At 41.8% G+C, this 20,763-nt stretch overlaps 1 protein-coding gene across 8 annotated transcripts in view; it reads right to left on the reverse strand.

Moving 5' to 3' along the window:
* Positions 1-14,161: 14,161 nt before the first annotated feature.
* The window catches only part of LOC136941475 (anoctamin-1-like), a 56,713-nt gene continuing 50,111 nt past the window's right edge, over positions 14,162-20,763 (reverse strand). For all 8 annotated transcript variants that reach the window (XM_067233957.1, XM_067233955.1, XM_067233954.1 and 5 more), the window contains 3 exons: positions 19,864-20,042; positions 16,346-16,451; positions 14,162-16,115 (listed from right to left, as the gene is read on the reverse strand). In XM_067233957.1, the coding sequence (XP_067090058.1) occupies positions 15,873-16,115; positions 16,346-16,451; positions 19,864-20,042 (528 nt within the window). In that variant the 3' untranslated portion in view covers positions 14,162-15,872. The remainder of the gene's footprint in view (positions 16,116-16,345; positions 16,452-19,863; positions 20,043-20,763) is intronic.

Raw genomic sequence — 20,763 nt, forward strand, 5'->3', positions numbered from 1 at the left:
ATGGCACCAAATCAGTTACAATTTGGTCATTCACTTCACAAATAAGCCTCTTAGGAGGTCTAGTAATTCTACACTTCTACACAACTCTTGTTCTGGTGGACTCAAGCATGACGCTACGTGGCTGGGTGCAAACTACGGAACATGTCATTGCCTACTGGGTCAGCTTCACAAACAGGGGAGTCAAGGACACTGCCTATCGAAGGTTGGGTACTGTCGTCACTAGAGACATCACTATCCTGGTAGATCATGACTTCACTCAGGTCACTAGCTAGGCCATCCTGTGAATAACTGTCAACTACGTCAGGTAAGTCTTCAGAACAGTTCCCATTGGACTCAGCAACTTGTCTGAGCCAGTCCAACGTCTGCGCATTGCTGTTTCCTTCCTCAGGGAACCCCGGGGGAATCCTCACACTCTGATTCACTTTGCCTCTCATTCTGGTCAGGCTCACCGGAGGAAGTTTATGGCAAGTAGAAGATTCCTGTGAACAATCTTCTCTCTGGCCGTATCCAAATCCTTGATCCTATACACGTTGATGTCTGGTGCTACTGATATCACTTCGTAGATGGTCGAGTCCCATTTATCTGCAACCTTCCTCTTACCCCGTTCACCTCTGTTGGCCAGCAAAACCCTGTCACCTACTGCTAACGGTGATCCTCTAACCTTGCTGTTGTAGAGATTGGCATGACGGGTCTGCTCTCTGAGGCTGTGTTTTTGAGCAATCCAGGCTGCCTCACTCAGGTATTTCTTCAACTGGGACACAAAGCTCAACCAGTCCACTACACTGGTGTCTGCAAGAACATTCTGAAACATGACATCGACTGGAAGAAGTGGGACTCTCCCAAACATGAGATAAAAAGGCGCAAAGCCAGTTGTCTCATGTTCAGTGCAGTTGTAACAGAAGGTTAACGTTTGAAGCATCTGCGGCCACCTAGCTTTGGACTTCAACTGCAGAGACCTTATCATACCACCAAGCGTTCTATTTAAGCGTTCCGTGATCCCATTCCCCATCGGATGGTATGGTGTAGTATGTGACTTTTTTACTCCAGCCATTTCCAAAAGTTCTTTAATCAATCTGCTCTCAAAATTAGCCCCTTGGTCAGAGTGAATGCGCTTCGGGAACCCATAAATGCAGAAGAAGTCGTTCCACAGCCGACGGGCAACTTGCATTGCAGACTGGTTCTTGCAAGGGAACGCATGGGCCATTTTTGAGAAATGATCGGTCATGACTAGGACATCAATGGACTTGTTGTCGCCCTGTTCCGCTGTCCAAAAGTCGATGCAAACTAGTTCCACCGGCTCTGAAGTGAGGATGTTTGCTAGTGGAGCACGAGCATGCGGTTCAGGGGTCTTCTCCACGATGCATCAAAGGCAGTTCTTCACATGGTTAACGATGTCCCGCTCCATCCCTGTCCAAAAGAATCGCTGTCTCGCTAGCGATTATGTTCGAGAACGTCCTTGGTGGCCTGCTGATCATGGAGGCCGACAAGTATTTGCCGTTTCAGAGAGTCGGGTACGACATACTGGAAGAGCTTTTTTCTCATATTCTCCGCCCTCCGCTCTCTGTACAATATCCCATCACGGATGGTGAGTTTGTTCAGGTGCTTCAGCAATCTGATCACGCCGCGAGGCTCAGACGCACGTTCATGTCTAGTAGGTCTATGACGTTTCCGGACGTAGTATAAAAACTCTGCACAGAGTATTATCTTGCTCTTGAAGGTTCAGAAGTTCACTCTGGGGAAGGGCTGTGGGTTAGACCAACCCACAGCCCTTCCCCAGAGTGAACTCATTGTGGAAGCTGAAGGACAGATGCACCTAAACCCAATACTTCACTCAGCCCACCTAAGCATTGTGCATCTAAAACGGCAGAAACTTCATCAGCAGAAATGGAACCACCTGCCCTAGGCAAAGAGGCGGTAACAATAACCTCTCCAGGTGAACTCCCACCAGTCGAGCTCACCACAGCCATGTAATTGTTGCTGGCTCTGAAAGCATCCTGTACTGTTGTATTGATCACTCCGTTTACTCGATCCAAGAGAGATAGGTAGGGCTCTGTCACGAGTCGTTGACTGATACATGACTGGACGAATGGCTCCCTGCTCAAAGCGTCGGCTACCACATTTCTACTGCCGGGAACATATTTGAGGTTAAAACTGTACGAAGCAAGCTTGGCCACCCAGCACTGTTCACACGCATCAAGTCTGGGCTTCGTCAGTATGTAGGTCAGTGGGTTATTGTCCGTCCAGGCTGTGATGTGTCGTCCCCTTAGCCAATGGCTAAACTTGTTGCAGACTGCCCACTTCAACGCAAGGAATTCAAGTCTGTGTGCTGGGTAGTTCATCTGGGAATGGGAGAGCGTTTTACTAGCAAATGCAACAGGCCTGGCTGTCTTCTCGCCTTTTGAGATCTGTGAAAGCACAGCCCCGATTCCATCCGCGTCCTCTCTGTAAGCTTGAACAGCGGCTTGGCTTTAACTGAACAGTTCTCTATGAAATGCCCATACTACAGGACCATTCCCAAGAATGAACGAATCTTCTTCGAACATGGTGTAATTTGGTCTGACTCCATCAGATCTGTCACCTGTACATTGTTGATGCTCTGAACTTTCTCTGGGTCTGTCTGTACCCCATTCTCACAGATCACGTGGCCAAGAAATCTTAAAGATCTTCTCAAGAAATGGCACTTTTTTGGAGCTAACTTCAGGTTGTGTATAGACAACCGAGAGAACACCATTTGGAGACGCTCGAGCGCTAACTGTTCAGTTGGTGCAAACACCATGAGGTCATCCAAGTAGCAAAGTAGACTTGTGAAGTTCTCATCCCCAAATATAGACATCATAATGCGCATGAACGTTGCTGGGCTGTTGGAAAGGCCTTGGGGTAACCTGTTGTACTCTTGCAGTCCGAACGGTGATGAGAATGCAGTGTATTTCTTGTCTGCTTCGTATACAGGAACATTATAGAAGCCTGATGTAAGGTCCATTGTTGAGAAGAATGCATTCCCGCCCAGAGCAGCTAGCGCATCAGCCTGGTGTGGCAAGGGATGGGCATCCTTCACTGTTCTGGCATTAAGCCATCTGAAGTCAGTGCAAATCCGAAGATCTCCATTTTTCTTCCACACCAAAACAAGTGGAGATGCATACTTGCTCATAGATTTGCGTATGAGGCCCCTCTCTTCCATTTCATGTATAGCAGTTTCTCAGCTTTTCGTAGTGGCCGGGGGGCACTCGCCAATAAGGTAGGCGGAAAGGGTTGTCGTCGACCCAATGGATTCTGTGTACAAAGTCCTTGGCCTCGCCGTAATCCATTTTAAGTCTATAAAAGATTGTTTCGTGTCCCTCAATTATGCGTAGCAGTTTGTCCTTCCAGGCCAGTGACACCTCACATGATTCCAAGTTTATGTCCTGTAATCCCAGATCCTTGAGGACTGCTGCCATGTCTTCCTTTGTCCTAGATGAACTGTCAGATTGCTGCCCATACTGCACATTAGACCGAATAGTGTCAGCCTCCGGTAAGTCCTCTACCGCTATGCAGGGAGACACATTAGCAATCTTTGCGTTCCTCCTTAAGGTAATAGTTTTGTCAGTGGGGTTGATCATTTTCACAGGAACAGAACCATCTCCCCACAGAGGTGTAATTACTCTTCCAACAAGTATGTGTCTGTTTAGATCTGGATTGTGTAGGTTCAACGATAACCGTGCTGCCCACTGAGAAGACTGTAGATGATGGCAGCTTTCCCCAGACTAGATGCTCACTCCTTGGTTCTAGAGTCACACTCCGTTTGAGCTTGACAGCACCTACACTATCTGGCACAGCTTCACCTCTCCATCTCTCTGAATTGGAAAGAAGCGACATAAACTGACATTGTTCATCACTTTGATCATTATCAGGTGCAGACACTAGTCTCCAGTAACCATCTGTCTCCTTTAACAGCTTAATCAGGATTTTTATAGCGTTACTGCCCAATATTATCTCATCTGCCTGACCGGGCACGACGAGTGCAGGAATTACCATTCTGCATCCATACACTGTAACATCTAGATCATACATAGCTTTTGGAGTGACCTGATGACCACCGCAGCCTTATGAACATTCTTGTGATGTCAATACTGAGGTCATCTTTTATCTTACCCTGTCCCTTCAGGCCCTCTACAGCAGTGTCCGCAGGTCTGTGAAGTCTCAACCAGTAGTCATATGGTCCTTCCTGCTCCATTGGCAAGGTTGTGTAGAAGTCCTGTAGTGGGATGGGTGAATATTGACTCTGGACAAAATTTTGTCTCAGCAGACCATAGATTGAGTCAGGGTTGACTTTAACGTCAAGACTACTATTTCTGGTCCCAATTTTGACTACATCTTTGGCTCTGCCTCTGAGATGGCTAAGTCTGTACTATCACTCAAGCTGGAAGTAGAAGTACTAAAATCAAGCAACTTAAGTGGATTAGTTCGTTTACGGCCCATATTGGCTACATTGTCTCCATTGACTAAAGGAACAGGATTTGTGACCTCATCGTTACTGACATCATTACTTACAAATGGACCCACATTTGGAAATGGAATAGGTAGCCCCAACACTTCCCTACCCCTGCCCCTACCAACATAGGTTGGAGTAAGCTGGGTTGAGCAACCAATTTGTCTGACATCCATACTAAGCAAAACAAGGCAAACTAGAGAGGGTACAATTTCTGGGGAAATTGTAGGGTGTGCTTGCTTGCGTCGGTTGCACAGGGGTCCGTTTTTGAATGACATTTTTACAACTGATTTCTGTATATTTTATATGAAAATGCATATGTATTATTTATAAAGATTTAATATATTTAAAAGCATTTTTTTTGCTGCTCATTTACAACTGAAAATACGAGTGAAGTGTAGAATGAAATAGATGTCTTCTCATTTCCCCTGCAAGAGGCAGCCTCATCGTTGAATCAAAACGAATAAATTTGGCAGACCGGTGTAAAAATGGACCTAATCTCTATGACTTAAACGTCATTTTAAGTTTTTCCCTTCTCGTGATATTTTCAGGAATGTAGCCTACTCATTGCATTCATTCATTAATAAAGAACCCCCTTTGAAGATTATTCTACGACGTTACCCAGCAAATATGCCCCCCAAAACGTAAATAAGCTTGACATTTATTTAGTGGAAAATCGCTCATTCATAAAAAGCTCACTGGTAGCGATCATTGTCAGTAACAACGCAAAATGCAATATAGCCCTGTGTGGAGAAGCTGCCCCGGTAAATTGTACTACTACGGTACAGTACTAGTAGACTACTGCTGTGTTCGTCTTGGTAGCGATTGCGTTGGTTGAATTGGATTTAACGTTCCGTTGTACGGTTTAGGCTGAAATTTATTATTTTCATGAACAGATTGACAACGTTTAGGCTGTGGCAATGAAGTTCAGGTTAGTAGTTAGATAGACTTTTGATTTAAGTAAGGGGAGTGCCGAACATGTTCTGTCGCCGTTTGACTTCCTACAGCTGTGTAGATGTTTTTGTAGTGTCTCGTGTAGGCTACAGCATTGCAGTGAGCAACACTGGTTTGAAACCACAGGTAATGATAATTTCACCCACAAATCGTTTACTTGTAATGTAATGTCATAATAAATCCTACAACGAAAATGTATTTGTGAGGAATGTTTATTTTAAAGATTGAAAACAGATGCACCACTGTAGTATGTGTTGCCCGGGCAACAGAGGTTAATGTCATGATGCTAATGCTTCAGTGAAATAGTAGACTACCGTTTCCAAAAGTAGATGTGGGCCTACTTCCTTAATAATATCAGCTAATATTGTACATTACATTTCATAATTGTGTTTCACATCACAAAGTAAAATGAGTAAATAGTTATCACCCTGGCCTCTTTGCTTGTGGCGTTCCTGCAGCTGCCTTGCAGTAAAGCTATAGTTAGCCTAGCTATCCCCCAAGTTAACAGATGTGAAACGAATGTTCTGCTACAGGTAGTCACGCGTGTTTTCGTGACGTAGTGACGTTAGTAACGTCAGTGACTGTGGCTAGCAAATTAGCCACCGTTAGCTTCACTTTTCACCACAAAAACGCAATTTCTACTTAAACCATGCAACGGAACGTAAATAAAAATACAACCAACGCAATCGCTACCAAGACGAACTTTTTGACACCGCCGTTGTGTATGTAGTCCAAATATTGACTGATCCTTAGGGGGGCGAAAATAAATAACAACTAGAAACGTCTGTGCCTGCGAAACAGCAGTGAGAATGCTGAAAACCTGAATGGGGACAGCTGACCATGCTAAAAAAGCGGAAAATTGTGAAAATTTAGTAGAAAGTTATAAGCTGAAGCGCCTGAAAAGTATTTTTGAAAGGGGCTGGAGCTGGACGAAGGTATAAAACTACAGAAAAGAGAAGAAAAATGCAAAAAGATAAATAATTCTGAAGAATTTGAAAATTTAGCTGAAAGTTTTTTGCTGGAGTTTCAAAAGGCCTGAATTGTATGTTAGAAAAGACCTGCAGCAAGATGAAGGCAGAAAAGTACAGAAAAGAGAAGAAAAATGCAAAAGTACTGGCAGTTGGAAGGTACTGCTGTGAAAGGTATTTTTGAAAGGACCTGGAGCAAGATGAAGGCAGAAAACAGAAGAAAAGAGAAGAAAAGAAAAAATGCTAAACAATAAGGGCAAAAATTCTGAAAGATGAGCTGCAGGAAAATGTGAAAATTTAGCAGAAAACCAGTTGCTGAAGTCTGGGTTGAATGAATTTGAAGGTAAAAGGACAACACTGGAATGACTTGAACTTGCTGGAAAAACGTAGCAACCGTTGGTCATTGGCAACAGACTGGCATCATTTCTAACCTAGAATCTAGGTTAGAAATGTTCAAGACGGAGGAGAAATCATGTGTGCCTGCTAGGGATGGAGATTTTTTTTACTGATTTCACTATTCGAATAGTATCCGAAATTATTTTCGAATATCCGGATAATCTATTTTTATTAATGCGGTTCCGTTATGTAACTAGCCTGACATGACGCAAAGCATACAGTAAACACATGAACCACCAAACATTCTGGCAATAATTGGGACTGTTAAGATATTAGATTAAATAAGGATTGAATAAAGAAAACAAATGAAAGATCAATTTATCAACATGACGAAAAGACAATGAACTTGAAAAAACGCTGCGTCAGACCTATAGGCTCTTAAATTGGCGGAATAACGCTGAGCGTTGTGTAATAAAAAGTTTTAAAAAATACATTGGACGAAATTAAACACATTGGGTAGGCTCTCCTCGATAAAAACAAAAGACACACATGGAGAAATATTGCATATTAACTTGGAACCGGAATCCTAGGATACATTTACATTTAGTCATTTAGCAGACGCTCTTATCCAGAGCGACTTACAGTAAGTACAGGGACATTCCCCCGAGGCAAGTAGGGTGAAGTGCCTTGCCCAAGGACACAACGTCAGTTGGCATGACCAGGAATCGAACTGGCAACCTTCGGATTACTAGTCCGACTCCCTCACCGCTCAGCCACCTGACTCCTAAAATACAGTGCTCCACCACACAATGTAAACATAAATAGCCGATTATGCTAGCTCTAGATGGCTACTGGTTAAAAAAAAACTGCATTAGCCATATGCATTTTTATTCAGGAAAATTAGCATATAAAACAGGGGAGAGGCGAATACGGAGTCGATATACGAGCAGGCCGGCGTAGAAACGATTCTGCAGGAACTGAGGTTGCGGCGAGGTACCTACTGCTTAGCCAGGAAACCAAGCTTCTTGTAGCGGCAAATTAAATGAAAGGACACTCGCAGCAGAACGCAGGGTCACGTAGCATACCTTTTTTGATGGTTTTCATCATTTCTAACGTCACAACTATTAGAATTCACACCACAACGCAACGTTTTTTTCATAAAAAAACGTTTTTTTAATTAAACTATGGTCATAAGTATTCGAAAAAAGTATTCGAATACTAACTTACTTTAGGATATCCGGATATTCGATTAACCACGCCCATCCCTAGTGCCTGCACACCCAGTCCTGTTCAGACACTTAATTTAAGATGACATCAAAATAATAATTCATAGTGCAGGGTTGCCAATGTTGTCGTTGTCCCTGGTGAGTATTTTATACTTAAATAATAAGATCATGCTACATCTAACCAGCGGATCATTTCTTGCAAGTGTGTCACAGTGGTATTTTTACAGACTGTATTAACACCGTAGGCTTGAATAATAACCGAAGGCGTGAAGCTAGAGAGAGGATGCAATGGAACATTTCCTACATAAACTAGATCTACTAGATCTTCAAATTGAAAACGGAGACCATCTTTTGATTAAAGACAAATTCCTTAACCTCGGTTGTCAATATCGCCAATAAAAAGTAAATACTCTTCAGTTACGAAGCATTTGTTTGTAGCTAGGTAATGAATGAGTTATTAGACCGTATGTGACCTGGTTTCGCCGTTCTATTAGCAGCCATGATGACAGTAGCGTCACTAGAATGGCCATAACTAACAAAAGAGCAAATATCGAATCTGTCCGCTGTTCTACATTGCCCACATAATTACGTATATTTCATTCTGCCGAAACCATAGATATTCTTTAAATGTCTGTGCGGTCAGAAATGCAACTCCTTTGGCAGTTTCAAAAACGTTCATGGTGCGTGTCTGTTTGGTTGCCACGCTGATGGCGCAGCTGTGATAGCTAACAAGCTAGGCAGAGAGAAAAACGAACATTTAGCTAGCATCCACACCTCAAACAAGTTGACCTAGACGCAAAACTACACGTCCAATCAATATAATGAGGAATGTTTGGAAAGTTATAAGCTGAAGCTTCAAAGCAACCGAAAGGTATTTTTGAAAGGGGCTGGAGCAGCATTCCAACAATGATTTGAAAGGATTTACCATTACTTTTAAAGGGAGAATAATTTGCACAAAAACCTTAATATTTACAAAAGTATAAAAGTGAGAAATGAGAAAATACCCGCAAGCTGAAAGCTGAAATTAATTAAAAAAATGTGTGAGTCACACAAAAGAGGCAGTGTGGAATCTGAACTGCATCATCTAACAACGTTAACAGCTAAAATAGCCTACAATGCGGGAGAAGCTGAAAGTTGAACTGTTAAACAGAAGAAGTAGGCTAGCTAGTCGTAACAAGAATATTATCGTTTTAACAGCTGAAATTATAGTTGGGATAGTAATAGCAGTAGCAGATGTAGCCTACCATTGAGTGTGTTTACTCGGCTTTCTTAGTAGGATTCAATGTGTTGATGGAATGAAACATACAGCAGTAGAGCCGATACAGGAAGACACGGCGACACTTTGTTGCAGAAGGATGATGGTGCAAGTTTTGGCCGTGGAGCATACAACGATTAATAAAAAAGAATCATGTAGACGCGTTTATTGAGTAATCGCATAACTAATTACACATGTAAACGGAGTAATCGTATTATTGGTATAAACCGACAATTGCTAGTAATCGGGTTTCTCATGGTCAAGTAAACTACCAACCACCTGTGTGAGAGACTGAGTGGTGCGTGTCTGTCGTTACGGTGATGGTGCAGCTATGATTGCTAACGCTCTGAGGGCAGAGAATAAGAGAAATGTAGCTAGAATCCACACCTCAAACAAGATAACCTAGACGCAAAACTGTACGTCCAATCCAAAATATAAGGATATTTTCCGAGACCCAAGACTCTGCCGAAACCAGAGATATTCTTTATATGTCTGTGCAGTCAGAAATACGACTCTACCTGCAGTTTCAAAAACGTGTTCCTTTTGCTTTCCTGGTGCGTGTTTGTTTGGTTGCCACGGCGATGGAGCAGCTGTGATCGCTAACGAGCTAGGCAGAGAGAAAAACGAACATTTACCTAGCATCCACACCTCAAACAACTTGACCTAGACGCAAAACTACACGTCCAATCAATAAAATTAGGATATTTTCCGAGACCCAAGACTCTGCCGAAACTAGAGATGTCCTTTATATGTATGTGCGGTCAGAGATATGTCTCTACTGGCAGTTTCGAAATCGTCTTACTTCCTGCTTTCTCTGACAGATTTTCCCCACCTCTCCATTGAAGTTAGTGAGAGAATTTGAAAGGCTGCTCTCGCTTCAAGGCCCATAGCTGAAAATCTGTAAATGTGAGCTCTTTAGTAGTTACATTGGCTGAAAGAGGACAATTTTTCCTACATTTTAAGGTATAACTTGTTTCTGTACGTTAAACTATATGAACGTTAGAGGAATTTGTTTGACAATTTAGTTGAATATCAGAAAAAGAGCAATCAAGAAGGAGTAAACATTTTAATGTATTTCAAACTGTCATAATTCAAAATTGGCTGAATATTTGAAAAAGCTGAATCATTTGGGAATAGCTGAATGTCTTGTGAACATTTTAAAGGTTGAATGGTGTCTCTAGCTGAAAGTATGCTGAAGTAGTTACGTTTGAAAGAGGAGGAAGCTTTTTAATGATTTGAAAGGATTTACCATTACTTTTAATGGGAGAATAATTTGCACAAAAACCTTAACGTCTTAAAAAGTATAAAAGTGAGAAATACCAAAAGTCATAGCCAACATCTCCCGAAGGAGCTGAACGTTTTGATACAAAAATTGTAGGAATCGGTGAAAGTATGCAGAACTGGTTAAAGGCCAAAAAACGGCGGAAGAACTAAGAAGTTGATATAATAATAAAGAGAAACAGGAAAACAATAGTGAGAATGCTTAACAGCATTCTCACAATAATAATAATAAAGAGAAACAGGAAAACAATAGTGAGAATGCTTAGCAGCATTCTCACAATAATAAAGAGAAACAGGAAAACAATAGTGAGAATGCTTAACAGCATTCTCACAATAATAATAATAAAGAGAAACAGGAAAACAATATCTCACAATAATAATAAAGAGAAACAGGAAAACAATAGTGAGAATTCTTAACAGCATTCTCACAATAAATATATATTTGAGAGAACAAAGGTTGTGCTCTCGCCGAAGGCTTGAGCACACCCAATTAAACACACTGCAAAAAATAACTGAAGTTGTGGATAGCGTTGTATCTACAATCTGAAGGTTTGGTCGTGGCCCTCCTCAGCTCCCTGCAGACGATGAGGTAGCAGGACGGATCCCAGTTCGATGAATGGCACCAACTTGATTGATGATCCGGGTCACGGCACCAATGTGACCGCTGTTCTCCGTCCTCCAACTCAACCACTCGTCACACGCAGTGTGAAATGCGGCCTATTTACCATAAAATATGATACTCACAATCGCATGTTACTCCCAGGGTTTCTTTGAGTTGTCCTGTGAGGCTTTCCTTGTCTTCCTTGGGGGTCTAGGTTGGGTTAGGTGCAGTTCTATGGGTGTATGTTCAAGTTTTATAAAAAGTTTGGCGTGAGATTACCATAATCTGTCAACGTTTGGGTAAAACAATTACTGGGAGGGAGGGGTGCTGGTGATGTTTATGATTGGCTGGTAGGTGGCATTTAACTCTGTATAACTCTAGACAGGTATCTATTCGGCAGAAAACCTCCCTCTGTATGCCTGTGCCTTGTCCATTTATTGTATAAAGCGGGACAAGTTATCCCTTACTTCTCAGTGTGATAAATACAAGGTGTTTTTTAATTGAAATAGTTGCAGGAGACTTGAGAACCCTGTCTGTCACCTATTGTCACCTCGGAACGGGAATACCCGGTGGAGATCTTGGAGGGTCTCCAGTTAGGAGCTCCTCAGAGAGCTGTCTAATCTAACCTAACTAATCTAACAACATTTAACTGAACATTTTCCTGTCCTGCTTACTCTTATCTAACCCAGAGAAAAGGAAGATGAATTTTGAGGCAAACTGCTAAAAGTCAACTCCTCAAGCCATCCATCCCCAGGAATGCCCACCAGGGGGCAGAAATGCATCATAGATGAGCAGAGCAGTGAATGTCAGGACTCTCATACATACAAACACAAGACTTTCTGGGAAGGGTTCCTAAGGTGCTTCACAGCAACAACAAAAGTTATGGTCATATATTTTAACACTGTTACACATTTGAACAAAAGCATCCTGTAACACTGGTGTTGGTTAGTGTTAACTGTTACTAGGCTGAATCTATTTTTGGGTCATGGGCAGGTAACAGTACGGAGACAGCTTAACCCTTTGAAAATGTATACTTTTAATCCCCTCCACTAACAACTTTGGTACTTGGTGATCACTTGCCAAATCTAAAACTATCCTTGACATTACAGACAAGCTGCATGGAGTAATAAAGTTCAGAAATTACGTAAAAAATATAACAATTCTCAAATCATTAATGAAATCATGTAAAACATCCAGCCAATACCAAAATAAGATAATATTTCCAACAAATCTTCACAAAATAAATATAATCTTACAATTCTAACAAAGTTAAACAATCATAGTCTAAATCTAAGTTCCTTGTAAAAGTGCTCTCTGGGTGTCTTGTAAACGTATGAGGTGTTCCCCGGGACAACACCCCACCCCCCTAAGAGACCTGCTGGGAGTCTCCAGACCAGACCTCCTGAGTCCTGCATCCTCTTCCCTGTTGTGTCTTCCTATGTATGCAGAGCTCTCCAAGATCTCCCTGTGTGCGTCAGAACTCCCTGGGAGAACCCCCGACATACACGCACACATGCACTCACACACACACACATACTCCACACACATGCTGATGCTTGTACCTAAGTTCCCCCTCTCCTCCCAGGATTGTCTATGTTGTGGGTGAGGTGGTTTGCTGGGTGGACGACGGGAGGTCACAGAGAGAGAGGGGGGTTACTCAGCATGGGACAAGGGGCCCACCCAGGAAGGAGACAACCAGCAGCACCAGTGGGGGTTTACTCCAGCGTGGCAGCCTGTCTCCCCCTATCTGAGGAGGTCAGGCCCCATACAGCGCCAAGCGGCTTCCCCCTCTCTTGCTACAACTCCAGAGCGCTTCTGGGCATTGCTGGCTGATGTAAAGAGTGAGTGGGGGGTCCTGATTGTGTGGGAGGTGGTGGGAGAGGGAGGGACATGATGTTTTGTGTTTGCTAACGTGTATGTGCGTGTGTGTGTGGCGGGGGGCCAATGACGGTGGGTTCCCCAGAGGGATTGTCAGCCAATGTCTGTCCTCCTGGTGTGGGTCTCGGAGATGCTGTGTCATCAGACTCTGGGTGGGAAGAGGGAGAGAAGGAGGACCCCTTGTGGCTAGAGGATGTGAACGTATGTGAAAATAGACACAGAAAGAATAATAAAGCATTGATGAAATATTCAAGATGTGTATAACCGATTCAAGCAGTGCAATAACTGGGATGCACAATCTGTTCCATTACTCTAGATTCTAGACAAATGTTACTGTAAAACGCTTTGGATTAAAAGCTTATTTTAAATTATAAACTGTGAAATCCTCATGGAATGCCATAGCCCCATGGATCACCACTTGCAGAAAGGTTGCAGGACAGCACAGTACAAAGATGAATGTTGCCATCTAGTGGCTCAATGTAAACATAGCAGCGTTGGTTTCAAGACTGACCATCAAGATAAGATGCCCAGATGGAATTCTCTGGAACTAAGACTGTTTTGGCAGCCAGTTGACTTCTCTGTGCAAGTATGTGTCAATTCACACAAGGAAGTACAACACAGACTAAATAAAACAATGAATCACTTAAAGTTTGCCAGGGTATATTCACCAAGACATTCTTTGATCTTTCAGGACAATTCCCCAGTCAGACTGATCTCTCAGTTTCCCATCTATGGCTTTTGTAAGTGCTATCAAGGAGACAGAGTCACCCAGACAGGGAACATGCAGTATCTCTTTATTTATATGAGGAAGTACTTCCTGTGAGCCCTGCCTCCAGAAGGTTCCCTCATGCTCATTTGTCACAGCAGAGGTCTGGGCAGCCTCACTCTCACAGCTACCAGATCACCCATAACTGTCCCAGAACCCTGCTGGAACCTGTGCAAACTTGCTCTACAGGAACTGAACTCAGTTGCTTGGAATTTAAAATAATTTTACCGTTATGACAAAAGACAGGCCAGGATCTTTTTTTAGGAACTCTTACCTGTGAGTTAACTGTAGAGAGAATGGACCAGAATGTTGGGTGGTACATTGTTTTCTTAGATGCTACCAATCATATTTTTTTTAAATATATTTAATAATTTTGCTACATTTAGGCAGGACATGTATCACATAAACCTGTTAATTACAAAGAAGCAGAACGCTTTGATTTCGTTTTATTTGTTGGAAAAACCCTTGTTGAGCAAGGGTAAGTGTAATAGCCAGTGTAATCCATAACTCTTTTTCTATAACTTATACATTTATTTCCAAAAGAAAAGTCATTACACATCAAAATATATGGTTTACATTCAATTTAATTATTATATATTTTTTAGGCAACATCACATCAAAAAAGAATAGGCAGAATATGTCCGAAACAATTACAACATATAGTTGATACGGTAAGATATGCTGCTATGAAATTATGTTCACTTATGAATACATAAGTTTTGACATTTTAAAGAATCTGAGTTCTTGTCCTCTGAAGATAGTATAAATGAGAAATGTAACTGAAGCATCCAGTGAACAGAAGCTAATGTGTAAACAATATACAGTTTAAAAGAACACTTTTAAATTTCCTTTACTCCATTATGTGAAATAATATTCTCATTGGCTTGGAAGCTTAGAGAGACACTGGAAGTGTTATGGCAGACTTAGATGGAGGCTCACATGGTCAGGCTGTAGCCTAGTTTCTCGCATGGAAAATCTTCATGGATTTCTTCGCTCTGAGCTCATTACTCAGGGTGTTGCTGAGTAAACAACAATAAACAGCTGACTTATTTAATGCAAATACTTTTCTATGATTGTATGGGCTTAAGAACACATGGATGAAATGAGACAACATGAACATGATTTGAGTCTGTGGATTTGGATTTGGCAAAACACTGAAAACTTTGGCCAGGAAGTGTTAGATCAGTGCAGAATACTGGAGACCATGATGCTATAAAACACAATTATTCAACTATAAAGACATTTACAGGAGCTGTTTTGATGCTACTTTACTAAATTGGCTTGGTAGATTTATTAGGACATTCATATAGGCTATCAATGACATACAAAAAACCTTTCACCCATTAAGATAAAGAACCATCTATAATTTGTTCTATGCACAAACTTTTATAATCCCCTTTTATGATTTCATCAATTTGATGCAAGAGAAAACATTTTTTTATCCCAAATCATAAAACCTATAGAAAGAAAAAGAAATTGTCAGAACAAATTAGCTACATGAAGAAAAACTTTGCATTAAACTTGACTAAAAGCATTAAACTTGATTTAAAAAAATGACTAAAAAGATAAGCCTGAACATGTTTATTTGCACAGTGACTGTAAGTTGCTACTAAAAAGATCTCATGTAAAATGTACTGTATAAAGAGAACTCTCTTTAATATTCTTAAAGAGAAGAATAAACAACATATAGAAATACCTTTGATGCCAGACATATTGTTAAAAAAGTATTCATAATGACATTGTGCAAAAGAAAGTGGAAACAACCATTCTCTCTCTTTTTGTTCACCCCCCTGCTTAGAACATGGTCCACCACTCTGATGAAAAACCTGATGATAGACCTCAAAGGCAAAGATGTATAAACTGGGCCTTAGCTTGGCAGTTAGTAACTCATGGAAAAGTTTATTGACAAAAAAGGCATTGTGCACTGGGACAGGCTCTCCTATATCACCCTCAACTCCCCTGTTGGAGCACCTCTCCCATTCACTGGAATGTCTGGACAAGGATAAGGACGCAGAGCTTAAGATGGAAACCTCTGCTAGCTAGCTGTCTAGCTAACACGCTAGATAGCTGACAAGCTAATAAGCTGTTAAGCTAACAAGCTAACTAACTGCCTAGCTAAAAAGTTAACATGCTAGCTAACCACTAGAAGTTATTAGTGTTGCTGTGTGGGAAGGAGCGTGGGCGGGGCTGGGGACTGTGGTTGTTGCTGCCATTGTCCTTCCTGCCACTAGGGGTCATGCATTCCAGCACCTGCATCTTGCCCTGCTCCTCCCTCATGAAGAGCTCCACCATCAGGATCTTCTCCTTGTGGATCTGGAGGCTGATGTCCTTGGGGATGTCTGGTATCAGCCAGTCCACAATGTCACTCATCAACATCACCACGTTCTGAAGACAGAACACAGAAGGGTCAGCAAGCAGAGACACTGTGATGATCTTATAATAGCTGAACAACGCTGTATCCAGTAATAAATGACTGAAGAGGCATCATATTAATAAGACAGAGTATACAGGGACAGTGGGCTTTACTTTCACCTGCCTCCACTCTACCAGTAGACCAATGTGCTGTTCTGTGTCATGGTGGTCAGGTCGTTAGGGACCCTCCTCCCCCAGCTTACCTGGAAGACGATGACGAAAGCCAGTCTGACTGCCAACACGGCCCAGAACTCTTTGGAGATCTCATAAGGTGTGGAGGACCATGGGGGGTCTCTGTAGTCTTTATACCTGAACAGCATCAAACACATGAAATACTACAGGTTAGGGTGTTCTATTTCATATCCTGTATTCTCCAGTCTACTTGGCTGCACTGTTACGGAAACGTGAAAATAAAGGTTGTCCTTGAAAATAATTATAATTATGTCATTTGACAATAAACCTGTTACATGTACTATTCCAATATCCTTTAAAATTAATGTCAGTTCATCTATTTGAAATAGTTCCCCAAAAAACAAGGATGTCCTGTTGGTCTAGTGGTGGTCACATGGGTGTAAGAGAGACCCAGGTGTGATGGTAGTAACGTATTTCTCGGAAAACAAGCCGCATTTTCTATAAACCGCACCCCACCAGAATGGGAACTTTGTGTTTGTAAATCGGATTTTAACCCGCACTGAAATATATGTCGCACTTGGTACGGGAAAAATTATACCAAGCAATGCACGAGTAGACTATAGGCGATCTTACAGCATGCTGTAATACCAGTGGCGGCCGGGACTTTGCAGAGCCCCCCCCCCACAAAGTCGGAGCTTGAAGCCCCTCCCCTAAATCCACTCAAAATGTATCTCCATCTTATCTTATTCATTGCTGTCTACCTTTAAATATAAACTGTACCCAAAGTAAGAGATAAATAAAAAAGTTTAAAAATAGCAAAAGCACAACAGCAGCCTATTTGTGTGGCTTCCTGCGGAAACCCGTCGGATGTCGCGGCTGCTCATTGTTGGCTATAGGCTATAAGCCATAAAAGATCGAAAATCGTGTTCTGTCAACATTGAGATTTTTGATGTTTTCTATAGTTAACACCCTAACCTTCATTGTAATCTACAAAAAGTATATAATTACTTATGAAAAACGGTTAATTTCAACGGTTTTTGGACATGTCAGCAAGATTTCCAAGCCATTTCAAATCAAATGCTCAGTTTGCCTGCTCTTTTGAGTGCTGCAGCAGCCCCAAACAACTGATCAATGAAGTCAGGCTGTTAAACTTAAAAATAACTTGCTGAGAAGTTATTAATGTAGCCTATACTTCAACTGACATTTACACTCACAACGTGATTACGAACAAAAGGATTTCATTTCCATATTCGCCACAGAATTAGAATGAAACGGAGTGGAATCTTTGAATGCAATTTTCTCCCTTTTTGACACAGGTCAACTTTAAAATTATGTAACTTCAGTTGTGATAAAGATATCTGAGTGATATAAACAAATTTGTATTCAGGAGAGTTTGTAGTTTCCAAATATGTATAGGCTAATACCCAGAAAGACCCAAATGTTCACGATGTGAAGGGTTTCCGCAGGCCGCCACACATTTGTCATTGTTCAAAACCAAAGACAGCGCTAGCCTTCTGATAATTCAGCACCAAGGATAGCATCGCCACTGTGAAATAACTAGTGGTGGGCCGTTATCAGCGTTAACGCGCTGCGACTCTTATCGGCGATAAAAAAAATATTGCCGTTAATCTATTCTCAAAGTTGGGTTGGGAGCTGGATCTATACTACGCAAGCTATGATGACTTTCACCTTAATATTTTAACGTGGATGTATACCTAGCCGAATTGCACTGTAGGGGGCGAGAACGAGTCTTCGAACCTGTGTGTATGCCTTGTGTATGAAATTATCACATCAAACGTGCTAACATGGATGCAGCTATGAAGCCGCCTGGTTTGCTTCAGGGAAAATGTATTTTTAAAAAGCTTCCCAATGGAAACCTCGACAAGACTAAGGTTGTTTGCACCTTGTGCTATGCGGAATTAGTTTACTGTAGGAGTTCTTCCACTCTCAAATACCACCTAAACGCAAAGCATCCCTTAGCTAATGCGGAAGATGCCGGGCCAAGCACTGATGTAGCGCAGGGGAAGAGTCGTCGTCAAACTACGATGTTTGAGTGCAACCGAGGCAAGCCCGTCAGCACAGCTCTATCAGCCAAGCTAACTAATCTAATAAACAGTTAATAAACACAAGTACATCTTATTGAACATCATTTATTTTCATCACCAATTATCATAGTAGAACAGCTTTCTCAAGCAGTTTGTGATGCATTTTGGAAACAGGAGATGAGCTCCTGGTCTAATGAGCCACCTTTCTTGAGAAACCTGTTTTCAAAGACTTACTTTTAGTCATTATTTGGGTAGCACACATTCTGAATGCCTTCGGCGGAATTCAAATGAGCCATTTTAATCTAGATTAATCTAGATTAACGCCAAAATTACATTGAGATTAATCTAGATTAAAAAAAATTATCTATGCCCTAGAAATAACACACAACTATTGGAGGAAAGGAAAACATTTATTCTTGCCAATAAGTATGCTAAGCAAGTATATTTATTGTTGGTTGCTGGTGAAGACGTGCTGCTGCTAGCTACCTGCGGTAGTGTTTCTGTAAAGATGTTGATAATAGCTTTGAGTGTTTTGCTTGAGCTTGTTCAGACAACAGTTTATTCCTGCGCTTTTTAGCACCGCTTAGGCTACATATTTTCATGTCTCTACCGTCATCTAGCAGAACGTAATGATTAGCATTTTTGAAATGTGCAAGTTCAATAAGGGCGTTATGGCGTTAAAGGCACGTAAGATACCCAAAAGGCATTGTTGCCAGATTCAGGGATTTTTAGACTATTTAGCCCATGGAAGTGGATGAAGATCTGTTACTTTGCCTACATTACGGAATTCCTTTACCTGGCAGTTGAAACTTTGGGCTCTCAATGTGTTTTCCTTGTTTTTTATAGTCTATATAGCCTACATCTTTTTTTTTTATATAGGCCTAGTCTGTTTTTTGATATGCAGGGCAGCCGACACTGTGTAACACACTTAAGTTGTGGATAGTAGCCTATGTCCATGCGTGGCAAAATTCATTGTTATGTCTAAAAAATTATTTTAGATATAGTATAAGTGTAGCTAGCTTGCAAATCCTGAGGATAGCATACCGAAGTTGAATTAGCCAATGTAGTTAGTCTAGTGATGCTAGCTAATGTTGGTTTGCTAGCTGTAGCCTATATAATATTTCACTGGGTCTCACAGCTGTTTGATTTCCTGAAATTATTATGAAATGTTATTTTCTACTAGACATTTGCTTACTTTAGCAAGTCACTGTATTTCCAAGCCCTGATAGTGTAACTGAGACGACACAGTAAATAATTCCTCTTTCAATAAGCCCCCGTTCCAGTGTTGAGCATTAAATAGGGGTTATGCGGAAAACACCAGTATTCTCCGCATAACCCCTATTAGCTGCACGGTCTGTAGAGATCTTTGGACAAAGTCACTTTTTTGTTCTAAAATCGGGCTATACGCCGCTTTGAAATATAAGCCGTAAAACCATAAGAAAACTGTAAAATTGGGAAACAAGGCGCGGTTTTATTTCCGAAAAATACGGTAATCTACCCCTGAATTGGGGTCTTGGTTGTCATGGTGATATGATGTGTCTCACCTGCAGATATACACTTGGTGATTCTCTGGGTCACTGGGCTCCTTGCCTTCCTGGAAGTGGCTGACGTTGAAGTAGGAGAGTGTGTGGTTTACAAACCCATGCATGGAGCCGTCTGGACTGTACATATACTGGTACACCAGCCTAGGGATGAAGTCTGAGGTGAATGAGATCACAAATGCCTGCAGGGGAGAAATGAGCAGAAGAGGGGAGAGCAAAGGAGGGGTGGAGAGAAGAGTAGAGTAGGGGGGAGAGGAAAGGGGAAGGCAAGGGAGAGGAGAGGAAGGGGGAGAGGAGAGAAAAGTAGAGTGAGGAGGGAGGAAAGGAGAAGGGAGAGGAGAGGAAAGGGGGAAAAGAGTGGAGGAGAGGGGGTGTAAGAAAAGAGAGGGGAAGGGAGAGGAGAGGAGAAGAAGGGGAGGGAACAGAGGGGGGGAGAGGAGAGGAAAGGGAAAGGTGAGGAGGGTAAACAAGTCTCAATCACAGCATCAGACATGGGAGGAGAGAGGTAAGAAGACAAAGGGAGAATGTAGCTTGCACACTCTGGCTCCAACACGTGTGGCGGCCTGCGGAAACCCGTCGGATGTCGCGGCCGCTCATTGGTGGCTATAAGCCATAAAAGATCGAAAATCGTTTTCTGTCAAAATTGATATTTTTGATGTTTTGTATAGGTAACACCCTAAACTTCATTGAAATGTACAAAAAGTATATGATTACTTATGAAAAACAGTTAATTTCAACGGATTTTGGACATGTCAGCTAGCAAGATTTTCAAGCCATGTCAAATCAAATGCTCAGTTTGCCTGCTCTTTTGAGTGCTGCAGCAGCCCCAAACAACTGATCAATGAAGAACTTTCTGAGAAGTTATTAATGTAGCCTATAGTTAAACTGACATTCACAACGTCA

The sequence above is a fragment of the Osmerus mordax genome, chromosome 4, assembly GCF_038355195.1.
Source record: "Osmerus mordax isolate fOsmMor3 chromosome 4, fOsmMor3.pri, whole genome shotgun sequence".
NCBI classification, from domain to species: domain Eukaryota; kingdom Metazoa; phylum Chordata; class Actinopteri; order Osmeriformes; family Osmeridae; genus Osmerus; species Osmerus mordax.